The sequence below is a fragment of the Epinephelus moara genome, chromosome 2 (assembly GCF_006386435.1).
Source record: "Epinephelus moara isolate mb chromosome 2, YSFRI_EMoa_1.0, whole genome shotgun sequence".
Lineage (NCBI taxonomy): Eukaryota > Metazoa > Chordata > Actinopteri > Perciformes > Serranidae > Epinephelus > Epinephelus moara.
Genome location: NC_065507.1, coordinates 40,883,012 through 40,896,135, shown reverse-complemented (window position 1 = coordinate 40,896,135; position 13,124 = coordinate 40,883,012). Strand labels below are relative to the sequence as shown.

The window sequence follows — 13,124 nt, the reverse complement described above, 5'->3', positions numbered from 1 at the left end:
ACTTATATTGTTTACACGACGGCATGTCATTTCTGTCTCTACATGGTCGCACCTTTACAATCCTCTGCTTTCTGTATGGCGCACGGCGGAGTTAGGCCCAAATGCACACACACACACACACACACACACATATACAGACTACAGACACGCACACACACACACACACACACACACACACACACACACACACACACACACACACACACACAGGTGAGCACACAAGAGCACGGGCCATTTTTCTGACCGACAGCACTCCCACCCTCCTCCATCTCTCTCTCCAGTAACTAGCCGGCACCGGCCACTTGTTCTGGGTCAATTCCACGTGAGATTTCCGAGATTCACCCTTTTGGTTTCCATTTAGCCGAAAACTTTTTTTTTTATTTTTTACTGAGTAACGGATGTGATTTCAAATGTAGCGAAGTACAATACTTCAGTCAAAATTTACTTAAGTAAAAGTAAAATTACAGATTTCAAAAACTACTGAAAAAATGACAAATTACACAAAAAAACTACTCAATTACAGTAACGTGAGTAAATGTAATTAGTTACTTTCCACCTCTGGTGTGCATTTCCTTTTATTTCATCAGTTTTTATTTTCCTGGTGTAAAAACAACTCACTATGTGACTATGTAGCTTTTTAAAGAAGCCATAATGGAAACTTTTCACATTTACTGGTTTTACGAGAAAGGTTTTAAGCAAAGCAGAAGTAGTAGTTGGCCATGGAGGTTGCTGTTCAGCATTAGTTACATAGTCTGTCAATAAACTTTGACCAAAGTGCCAAAGTTTTAAGTCACAAAAGCTCTTGCTCTTCTGACACTGAAAGCGAATGCTTTGGCTTTTTTTCTTGACCTGAGTTTTGACATGCACTTGCTTCATGTAAAGCCTCTGTTTTTTTTAGCCTTATCAAAGATATGTATATCTAGTACTCAAAATTGAATAATTTATTTAGTTATTGATTTTGACACCTTCAGGCAATGAAACAAGCACAGTAAACACAGTAAGTAAGCACACTATCAGCGTGTCATCACCTTACAAAAATGTGCATGTTTGCAAAACACTGCCTAGTTTTACATTCAGCAGACACGGAGCAATACGATCATTCATCAGGAGTCCTGTTTGTGCATCTGATGGATGCAGCGTTAGGCAAGTTACTCTCAAAATGTTACTGTCTATGTAGAGTAATACATTACTTATTTTGCATTACTTTCATCAAAGCACAGAAGCTCCAGTTTATTACAGTTCATTTCAAATCCAGTGCTGCACAGGTCTGACCCATTCATGCATTCACATACAGTTGTTACCACTTTGTATTAATAATAGTAGATATAGAACAATTAAACATCCTAGACCTTTTGAATAAATGAATAGCCTTGGACACAGAGAGGGTCAGGCAGAGGATCAAAGTCTGATAATTATGAGATACAGATACATATTTGTGGTGCTATGATATATATATATATATATATATATATACAATAAACAAATGTTGAGGTTAGCACAACAAATGGAATGACATGCACTTGAGTCACTATGACGAGCGCAAATTAATACACCAGAGCTGGAAGACCCACCTGCCATTTCCCGGTGTGTCGGTCAGCTACAACAGCACCGGGGAGAGAGTTATGCATAAGAACGAAGAAAAAACGAACCGGGGGCCAGCTCCTTATCCCCACTACTTTCAGGCAGCCTTAGGATGCAAAAGCAGAACGGCAAGCGGTGTAAACGTTGTAGTTACATTAATGGAAACAAACTGAAAATGATAACGCACAGTACGGCATGACCCAGATGTGCTTATCACCGGCACCCTTCAATGATGTAGTCTGTAATGACATGACAAGACACAGTAACCTTTGGATGATATTTTTTCTGGTGACACACTGGTGGAAATGGAGCGGTGTGAATCAGTGAGGATGAATGAAAATGAAAACAATAGGATGGTAACGCCATATGTGACATTGTAAATGTAATTATATTACCTGAAATCCTGTTAGTAATGGGTAATATAAAAACATAATATATTATTGTAACGTGTGACTTTTCTAATGTGTTACCACCAACACTGGATGAATGTTAGTTCAATTTTCACTCTCTTTTAGCTCTGGTTAGGTCGCCACCACCTCCTGAGAAAAAATCTGTCTCTTTAGCTGCTAATTCTCCACTGCGTTCAGCAGCTAGTCTCTAACAATGTCTGTCTACTGTTTGCTGCTGAGCAGGTAGTTAGCAATGGCTTTACCAGAGCTTTGTCACTGAAAACAGTGCTGCTGCTGGAAACCAGGATGATGAGCTCAGTGTGCACAGTGGGAAAGCCAAGACAATGAGCTCAAGGATGCTAAAATGTTCAGTAGAGCTGCAGGAAAGGGTTGGTTATAATTCTCTGTGGGCACGTCACTGCAAGCAAGCCCTTTCACATTGCACATTGGTCCTTTCACATCGCACATGTTAACAATTGATATGATCAATTGTTAACATAAAAGTCTTGATTAATGCAGCTTTAATGAGTTATTCTTCTGTCTGAATAATTCTAGATAAAACTGTGCTCTGAGAGCACTGAGCACTCACATCCATTTACTTGAGATCTGTTCCATGTTTCTCTCCCCTTTGCATTGCCTCTGCTAGCTACTGATGTACAGCATGAACTCTGCTACGGTAACACAATAAGCAGACTGGATGCCATTACCTTAGAGAATCATGTGCAGAAAAAAGTTGGCTTTTTCAAAGCTTTGTGGGATTTTACAAGCTAGACAATGTTCCAGATAGGTGTTTCAGTTGGCCCTGCTTGATGATTATTGGTGGTTGAATATTTGCATTTGCATGTTTAATGTACTTCTAATTCTTTCAATTTGCATAATGGCCCTTTTGCTATCCATCTGAAGTCACTTAGAGGCAAGGGAGCAAATGGCTCGCTGATCTCTGCCGTTTCACTGCATAATTTTCCCATTCCCACTGATGGCCGTGGTTGGCATCCATTGTAATAGGCCGTCTGATTAGTGATTAAAATGTTTACCGGTACATGGGGAAATAGATCCAGGCAATAGGCCACCTCTGGAGCCTAAGCACGCAGCTGGCTTCACATAGACAAATGGCTTGGTGGCTGATGTCTTTTTAACCATGTACTTAGTTGGCAAAATGGTGAATGCTGGGAAAACAGCAAGAGGGAGGTTTACTGATGCATTAAATCATACACGCCAATAAGATTATAGCTTTTTTTACTTTACCATTTGTCACAGATGGGTGGATTTACAATTGCACGATGATGTTAGACTAGTTGATGTTGGTTCTCTGGTCAAAATCAAGGCAGTATTAGTTTATTCTGAGTTCATTACATATGGTTCTTGTTGCTTTGGAGAACAACAAACCTTCCTATTCTACAGGCTGTTTCCTCTTTTATTCCTTCAAATGCAAATCTGTATAATATGGGTTGGATGTCAAATCACACTGCAGAGTAAACACACCATGGTGAGCTGTATATGTTTAATGTCAAGAGCAGGTTGTTCACCAATCAGAAGATCAGCAGTTTGATCCCCAGCTTCTCCATTCCGCATGCCAAAGTGTCCTTGAGCAAGATACTGAACCCAGTGGTTGCTCCGTCGGTGTGTAAGTGTGCTAAAAACTGAGCAGCAGGTGACGCCCGGCATGGTAGCCTCGGCCACCAGCGCATGACTGTGTGTGTGAATGGGTGAATGTGACTCATAGTGTAAAAAGCACCTTGAGGGGTCAGATGCATAGAAAGGCACTATACAAATGCAGGTCAATTTACCATTTAAGCTACTTTAGAATCAGAATCAGTTTCAGTTTTAGCCACACTTCAAATATAATTATTTTGAATAAAAGTTTGTATTGCTAAATTATATATTTATATATTTTTTCCTTTCATCCTGCTGCCATTATAGTGATAATTTCTTTGTCTGAAGTCTTTGTCATGCACATGCATACATGTTAAAGTTGAATATAAACCTGGTTACATGTACAGTAGGCTATATATAGCCAAGAAATCAGCTCTCTCCAGGAGAACTAGCTGTGGAATCAGGTTTCTCTAATGCCTGCTACATGAATTACAGAAACCAGGTCTCTCCTGTACATGGTGCTTCTCTTCAGCACATGTAAAACCATAACATGCCATTTTTTAATTTTTTATTTCTGGTAGTTGATGAATTAAATAAACATGAATTACAGTAATTAGCTAAATGTAAAAATTTTGGTAGAGCAGATTTTCTAAAAATTTGGACAAAACCAAGCTAGCTGTTTCCCTGTGCTCCCAGTGTTTTTGCTGAGCTAAGATTAATTGCCTTCTGTCTGTCTTCATATTTAGCATACAGCGCCGAGAGTGGGTTCAATCTTCTCATCTCACTCCCGACAAGACAACAAATGAACTTGGTTCCCAAAATTTTCAGATTACTGCAGAGTTCCAATTGTTACCTGTTTATGCAAGATCATATAAGTACACAGGGCCCTATTTAAATGATAATATAGCACATGGTCTAAAGTGCATAATGCAAGTGAATTTAGGGCGTGTCCATCTCCACTTTTACTTGATAAACAGCTCATAATCTGGGCGCACTGTAAAGCACAGGGTGCAAAGGAGTTGTATTTAGTCCCCTAACTAAACATTGGTGTGTTTTGGGTATAACATCAGAGTGTCATCTCCCATTCCCTTTAAATGCCAGTTGTGCTTGCACTGCTGTTTGTTTACATGGTGGATTCGGCACATTGGAGCAGTGAGTGGTTTTCTGCTGAGAGTGATGCAGTAAGAGCAGTGATCTCACTGCTGCAAATATCGTGGTCCTTTTAAGCAGCAAAAGTAAAAACTGTAGTTAGAAACTTGACAGAGAAAACAGAACTACACTTTAATCATCTGAAAAAATCACTGAAGTTACACTGCTCCTCATGTGTAAATGCAGCAGGAAGTTGGACAGCAGCTCTGCTCTGATCTCTGCTACATTCACATTTTAGAGAATGTCATTAATATTTTCCTCATTAAAGATGAATTATTTCACCCACCTGTAACCCATATGCGCATTCCTGTGAGCGTAACAAGCAGAGTGTTCGCCTGTTGTGAACCTGCCTATGTAGGCACATCTTATAATGTGAATAATGACCCCTTTATACAGCAAGAAACTACTGCACCATTCTGACTTTAGAACCGTTTTTTGTTGGTCGATGGCGCAGTCGCTTTCTGCTGTCTCAAAGCAGCAATACGCCAACAGTGCTGCAGACTACACTTCATTTTAACGCCGGAATTCCACTGGATGTCCGTCAATCCCCACCGGCTGCGTTTGCTGTGCGGAGCAGTGCAGCTCCGCTGGACAGCGGGAGTCACGAGGACCCACGACCCAATTCACACATAATTGCGCGATATAACAAGATGTAGTTTCTATAAACAGAACCACAAAACCAGAGGAGTAGCAGGAAGACATCTTGGTGCACCTCCATGATTAACATCTCGTCCATGGTGTCAACTAGGCTTGTGCCGATTTATGGTTTAACCGGTTCGGTCCGGTTTAAGAACTCCACCCGGTTTAATTCACGTCAACCGGATAAACCGGGTCGGGGGGGGGGGGGCTTTTCACATCAGCGGCGTGTCAAGGGACTATATTCAACTTATCTTGCATTGTAACATGCATTATGACAACTTAATAAGGTTTATGTATGTTTTTAAATGAAGTGGAGGAGCCTACAAGTGTTTTGTTTAGTTTGTCTCAGAGGATCCGCAGACTGCGGACTCCGCAGCACTGTTGCCAACTCCTCAGTAAGAAAAGTAGCTATTGGCTGTCCTAAAAGTCGCTAGAAGTCGCTAAATGACGTCATCGACTAATTTACATTTACATCCCGCCCTGACTGTAAACCAGGTCGGGATCAGAGCGATAGATCAGCCAGTGGCGGTTCCGCGCATGCGCGATTCACTTGCAGTCTGGACATGGAGGGGTTAACATCTCCTGCTCTGACTGCTGCTGGGAGGGAGGACTGGGCCGTCTGTGTACAGCATTATCACCACCTAGTGGGTTGGAAGCGCATTACACCTATAATGGGCTTTTATTTGGAAAAACAGCTCAAATTAGGTATATAATTCGATATATCGGTTCGGTTAGATATTTGGCTTTAAATCAAACCGATTGGAAAATTTTCAAACCGGCACAAGCCTAGTGTCAACGGGGTGAAATGACATCTGAAAACCTCTGACCTGCTGACTTCAGGCCTGCCTCCGCCCATTGTGATGTTTTCAAGGTGTAGTGCAGGGAAACATGATCCGCCGTGAGCACTGTGTATTTTATTTTCTGTGCACAACTTCCTGCCCCGCACGATCTGCTCCGTGCTGAATTGCTGCGTTGTGTTCCGTTGTCTGGTAAAAATAGAAGTCCTGCGTATCTGTTGCGGAGGGCTCCGGAGCGCCGCAGCTGTGACGGAGCCGGCACGCAGCACAGCCGCAGCGGGTGGAAGCACACACATTGACTAGAATTGAAACGTAGCAGCTCCACTGCCGCTCCAGAGCGCAGACGCAACCAACACGCATCTGGTGGAATTTGGGGGTAAGACCTACACGCCCATGGATGCACAGATGGGCGCAAGTACATTTGCTACTGACAACATGTGGACACTGGCTATGAAAGTGACAACTGTGTTGGTCTAAAACTAGTAATGACAGTTATGCTGCCATCTGCTCCACTTTGCACCGGGTGAGATAGGGCCCAAAGACGCCTGAGTGCTTTCATGCCTGATCACATCATGTGGAGATGGAAACACATACTGACCACATCAAATAAACCGGCAGACAAAGCATACATCATTTGTGATTATGGGGCTGAATTACAATGACAAGTGAAAATCACACTACATTTATAATAAGATAAGACTTGGTGATGCTATGTTGATGCTCTGAGTATCCAGTCTCAGTTCTATAATGCTGATTTTGTCATTGCCTGGAAGCGTCTGATTCGGAAAGGTGAAAGGTCATAGGAGGGCACTTCTCCCAGGGTGAGTTCACACAGGAGCTTGCCAATGATTGGTCCAAACTTGAAGCCGTGACCTGGAGAAGAGAAGTCATTACAGTGAGCAAAGTACGTACACAGATCATTAAACCATGTCAGATGAATCAGCATCCTAATTTGAGCGAATCTCTGCCATGCACCTTGTAGTTAGCCTATAAATAGCCTGCATCTCTGGGCCTTTGTCTAAGTCAGGCGGTGGGTTCAAGCCCCACATGAGTGAATGCATAAAAGAAGAGTAAACCTGTTGCAATGCCTGTCACTGAGCATCTAGTCACTTTAGTGAACTGGGACCAAATGCTAAATTAAGGGGGATTTGTCCTTTCTCTGTGTAATGGCTTCATGTGCTCAAGCCCAGGAGTGAGATGAGAGAGTGCTATTTTCAAAATGCAGCAGTCTGATTGTGCTTGTTGCTAAGGTCTGAGAGGCAAATTGTGAATGTCAACAGGGTTTGAGGAATGCAGCACATCACCATCTGACAAAGGTCTCGGAGCTCCTGTGGATTTTGCCTGGCTTTGAAGTCATAAAAGCTTGGCTCTGACAGTTTGGCCACGTGAATTTTCATCTCGCCAGAGAAGGAGAATGGAAAACCTCAATAGATGGCCAAGCCCACAGGGTGACTTTGTAGCCATGGCAACCCCCCAGTACTTGCTTTAAAGCACTTGTGTCGGGCTTTGATGACAAATGCACGTAGTGAAGGAGGGGGAGGAAGGCAACACATTTTTTCTTCTGTATTAGGCAGAAGCCCTGTGAACTTCTCAAATATGACTTTGAGCATCTTTACTGCTGCTGGGGAATGAGCACAAAGAGCACAGGTAATAATTAATACAGACAAATAAAAAGAATAAGCAGTGCTGCTCTCTGAAGACAATGGGCCTCATTCACAAACAGTGTGTAAACACAAATCTGTGCTTAAACTGTGTGTACAAGGGTTTCACATACAAATACAGGATTCATCAATATTTTCTTACCTGAATTTTTCATACTCTGCCAACAGATTGAAAACTGCCTCAGACCATGCGTTCACACAAATGATAAAGGCCCGGCTCTCTTAGAAAATGCAGACACCTACTTTTGGACTAAATACATTCATAGCATATTAATACTGCATTTATTAAAAAGGGCTTTAATAAACAACAATATTAAAAACCATTAATTTACACATGCATCGGACAAATGTTTGAATTAAAAATAATGCCCTTTCATCCCTATCAACAATGGTCACAATTAGAATATTTAATTTAATGGTGTCCCAGTTCTTCCTTACGATGGAGTACATGCCATATTTAAATTGACCAGTTTTGGTGTGCACTATTTTTTGACTTGGCCATAATGATCGGTCATTCCCACAAATTTCTGTGCCATTGCTCTATGCAGAAAGACTCAGATCCACTAACACAGGCACAGAAAATTAGCCAATGTGCTTGTGCCATTAATCCAATTGTAATTTTTTATTTGCACTTCTTTTGTGCACAAAGAAACAACATTTCTACACACAGCTTAGTGAATGAGGCCCAATATGATTTGAGTAATGCAACAATGAAGTTGTGGTAATTAGCAATTTCCAACTATGGGGTTCAGAAAACTTAAGCTTTATGATATGAAAGTACCTTTAAAAGACTAGAATTACTGCCTTGCGGTTGTATGGCTCCACAAATGTGTCAAGTTGCAGTTACAGTTTACATGGATGCTTCACACACATCTTCCCCCCAACAGCACAGAAGATCTATACAATCAGCAGTTTAAAGGTGGACACCGAAGTCTCCAATTCAGTATCTGACCAGATGTCTCTCCTTCTGTTCTTGAGATATGACGTTGATAGTGGCCAGAAAAGTGTACATATGGATTATTATGATGTCAACGTGACAACATGTTTTGTGTGGTCACAATGACCTTGACCTTTGACCATCAAATTCTAATCAATTCATTCTTGAATCCAACTGGATGTTTGCACTAAATATGAGGAAACTCAAGACCTTCATCACACCTTCTTGAGATATCACCTTGATGAAATAAGATGGATGCAAGGTCACAGTGACCTTTAACCACCAAATTCTAATCAGTTCATCCTTGAGTCCAAGAAGAAGCCAAATGTGAAGAAATTCCCTCAAGGTGTTCTTTGGATACCACTTTCATGAGGATGTGACTTATGAGTTCACAGTGACCTTGTCCTTTGACCACCAAATTCCAATCAGTTCATCCTTGTCTCAAAGTGGATGTTTGTGCTAAATTTGGAGAGAAGACATTTTAGAGACTGGATGTAGGGATGAAGAAACTGATGGATGGATGGCTAGTTACGAAAGCTAACAAACATGAATGCCTTACCCAGTGGGTGGTAGTTACAAATTACATTTACTCCAGTTACTATAACAACATTTCTTGTAGTTGAGTATCTTTAAAAATCAGTAACTTTACCTTTACTGAATTGTCTTTCATCTAAAGTATTGCACTTCGCTATTCCTCAAGTCACATCCATCACAGAGTAAAAACAAAAGATGAAAAGGCCTGATAAACTGTCAGAATGGAGCAAAAAGGGCACAAATCAGTGGCTGCAGCAAAGCAGATGCTGCTGGTGTGTCTGCAGCTCTGGGAGGGCAGAGGTCCTGATAGAAGACACCGTAACATACATGTTGTAAATGTATAGGGTCAATGGGCATGTGTCAGGATTTTGAGGAGTGTGGTCGCATCCGGGCCAGACCAAGCAGTTTATTAACAGTACATGAGTGCAATATTACAAAGGATTACATCATGATGGACAATGATTCTGGCTAGGAGAGACTGAGTGCTCTGGTTACATTTTGCTTTGAGAATGAACCAGCTGAGAAGTTGAACGTAGAACAGACTGAAGAGGACTTTGCGGCCCACAAGACTGGCAGAATGTCAGGTGACAACAAACTCACAGATGGATGTAACTCACTGTACAGAAAGACAACAACAACCATCCCACATGATGTGAACATGGCATAAAGGCATACCACAGCAGCATCATCTCAAAATAATACTACACTTTTATGAAATCAACATACATGGAGAAATATCACTTATACTATATAATATATTACTGACTACTAGGGGTGGGGAAAAAAATCTATACAGCATAGTATCGCGATATTTTGCGCAGTGACATTTTAATACAACTTTTGGTACTAGAATAATAAAAATCAATTGCTTTTCCTGTCCACTAGATGGTGCTGATGTTTTTTTTCCTGATGAGGGCAGCAGAGGTCTGAGTCAGTGGCATTTCGCAGAAAGTTAATCAAAACAAAGATGGAGGCACTGGGAAAAAAAATCATGAAATGCGCCGTCAGCATTTAAATCAAACGACTGGACTTATTTTGGATTTTTTGACACAGAAGGAAAGGAGGACTTGGCTATGACACATGCCATTTGCAAGCAGTGTCATATGAGAATAAAGTCTCTGGGAATACGATGAACATGAGGGCTCACCTATCACACCACCAACTGGAGATAGCATTAGCCACTTAAGGGGCCAAGCTAACACTAAACCCGCTCTGCTTAAAAATCAACCAATGCTGGACACACTTTGCTTGACAAAACGACCATCCAGCTCTGAGAGAGCTAAGAAAATAACACAGTCCATCACCTATTTTATGTGCAAAGATCTGTGTCCATAAAGCATTGTTGAAAACAAAGGCTTTTGTTAAATGCTAAAACAATACAGCTGTACCCAAGCTCTACAAAGAAGTGAAGCATTAAGTTGAGAAATCTTTGAGTACAGCAGAGGGGTTGGCATTAACTTCTGACGCCTGGACTTCAAGGTCAGTTATCTCACAGAGAACTGGCGACTGCTGTCTTACGTTCTCCAAACTAGAGCAGTACACCAAAGTGCAAGAATGGGGCACTGCCAACTAAAACCTTGTCGAGACAGACAATGCTTATAACATGGGTGTTGTTCAGTTAGCAGAATACCTGCATGTGAAGTGTTTCAATCACGCACTTAATCTGGCCTCACAGAGGGCGTTACATCTGCCAACAGTTCAGTTTGTCAAGTGTATGCAGCATATCCGACAGGTTTTATGACAGTGTTGGTCACTCTTACTGCTTTGCATCACATTTTGCTGCAATGAACATGATTAAAGTAAGATGTGCACTGAAAACTTCATCTTACAATGTGAAACTGATGTTGACAAAGTTTTCCTTTGTAGAAATAATTTGCAGTTGGATAAATGGCAATATATTTCATCCTAATACTCATATTGCAGTATTGCAGTAATATTGTATCATGGCCAAAGTATCATGATAATTTTGTGTTGTATCATATACGATAATATTGTATTGTGGTTCCTCGTGTGAGTCTGAGAAATAATTTCAAGGGGGAGACCAGACAAGACTCACCGGGATTATATGGCTTTTTAGAGCAAGATCTTGGAAACATCTGGTCAAATTGCCACAAAATTCACAGGGCATGATCCCTTAAAATATCAGTAATGCCCTGGCATGTTCTCGTTGCCTTAACATTTTTGAGCATGATCATGCACCCTATCCCCCTACACTTTCTGAATTTTCAAAAGTGGAAAAGGTTTTCGTTATTTTCACCCATCTTTCATACCAAATACACAAGTGGGGTAGAGCATAGCCCAACAGGAAAATATCCTTGCAGAAACAGCAGAGGCTACATACAGAGCTGCAGCATCCTCCATTGAACACGATGGACTTACTTTGCTCAATGCTGCACTTGTGCATTTGGTTTGATAGCTTCAAGAAAAGCAAAGTCATTAGTATGTTATTCATTTGACCAACATTTTTGTACTGTGGGTCTTTACACTTTTAGTCCCTTTATCCCAGCAGGCTCCTCTGAAAGCAGAGGACTGTGAGCAGGATATTAATTACAGATATAATTAGGTAAAGGACAGGACTGCATGAAGAGATGGAAAAGTGCCAGGAGACAATGGAAAGAACTGTAGGAGAGAAGAGGTGGAGCCGAGTCGGCCTTCTGGGTGCCTCCGCCATGTTAATTAGAGAAGAACATGAGTGTAGACCCGAAGCACAGGCACTTTCACCTTTCACAATGGACAAGAACATCTCATTAAAAGTTAAGGATCTCTGTCCCTAGAATACTTGGAAGGTTTGGTGTGTCCAGCTAGACTTTGTTGAAATTCTGCAGCCCTGAACACTGTGAACACATGAGGATATCTTCTTACACACTGTAAAAATTCAGCTTTAAACTGGTTCTCACATCCAGTTAATGCAGTGACTTGCATTTGTACTCATGATATGACTCACATCAACACTGAAAGCTTGATGGGGGAGGATATTTAAAAAATAGAGAAAGGGAGAAAATTCAAACATTTTCTAAAACTAGCAGAAATTAGCCCTAAAAAGCACTGGACACCACACCTATTTCTCTCCTCTTATTGAATAAGGCATGGGTGGTTACTAGGGATGTCCCGATCCAATATTCGGATCGGGACATCCCTAGTAACCACCCATTCGGATATTCGGATCGGTATCGTCCGCCAATATTAGCAAAAAACGTGCATCGGCATCAGATCGGACTGCATGGAAAAATGCCGATCCCAGAACTCCGATCCAGTTTTTCTCTGAGCCCAGCGCTCTGCGGTTCAAGCAGTCCATTCCAGTGATCCGCTCCAACACTTACTATCAATCCACCAGGCCAGCATGCAGACACACAGGAAGGGAAGGGTAGGAAGAGTAGCGGTCAATTTAGTTAACTGACTATTTGTTTTCTGCTCTGGTTTTTTGAGAGTGATATTTTTATTTGGTTTACACTCTTACTGTTTAAGTAAAGAGCCCTGATGGCATTGTTTTGGGCACAATTGGTGAAATTGGAGCCATGGATGGACTACAAAAACACTACTAAAATAACTGAAAAGGAAAGGCTGCATTGTTTGTTAAATGCCAACAATGTTTTGTGGTGTTAATCTATTTTTTATTTATTAGGGGGCCAAAGCACAAGTGTGTGGAGTCTTGCTGCTATTTTAATTTCATTGTTAGACATTTTAAAGATTTCTTGTGCTGATTTATTTTCTATTTATTAAGGGGCCAAAGCAAACCAGCTATATTTTTTATTTAATGTTAATGTTCAAGTTTAAAGTTTGTGTATTTAACCCTGTTAACAATAAACAGGTCAGTTTCTCATACCAACTGTTGTGGATCATTCTA

General features: G+C 41.2%; 1 protein-coding gene across 2 annotated transcripts in view; it reads right to left on the bottom strand.

Annotated features, from left to right (window-relative positions):
* Positions 1-3,457: 3,457 nt before the first annotated feature.
* pipox (pipecolic acid oxidase) overlaps positions 3,458-13,124 on the bottom strand; it is a 78,427-nt gene continuing 68,760 nt past the window's right edge. For both annotated transcript variants that reach the window (XM_050056318.1, XM_050056309.1), the window contains one exon: positions 3,458-7,021. In XM_050056318.1, coding sequence (XP_049912275.1) covers positions 6,891-7,021 — 131 coding nt within the window. In that variant the 3' untranslated portion in view covers positions 3,458-6,890. The remainder of the gene's footprint in view (positions 7,022-13,124) is intronic.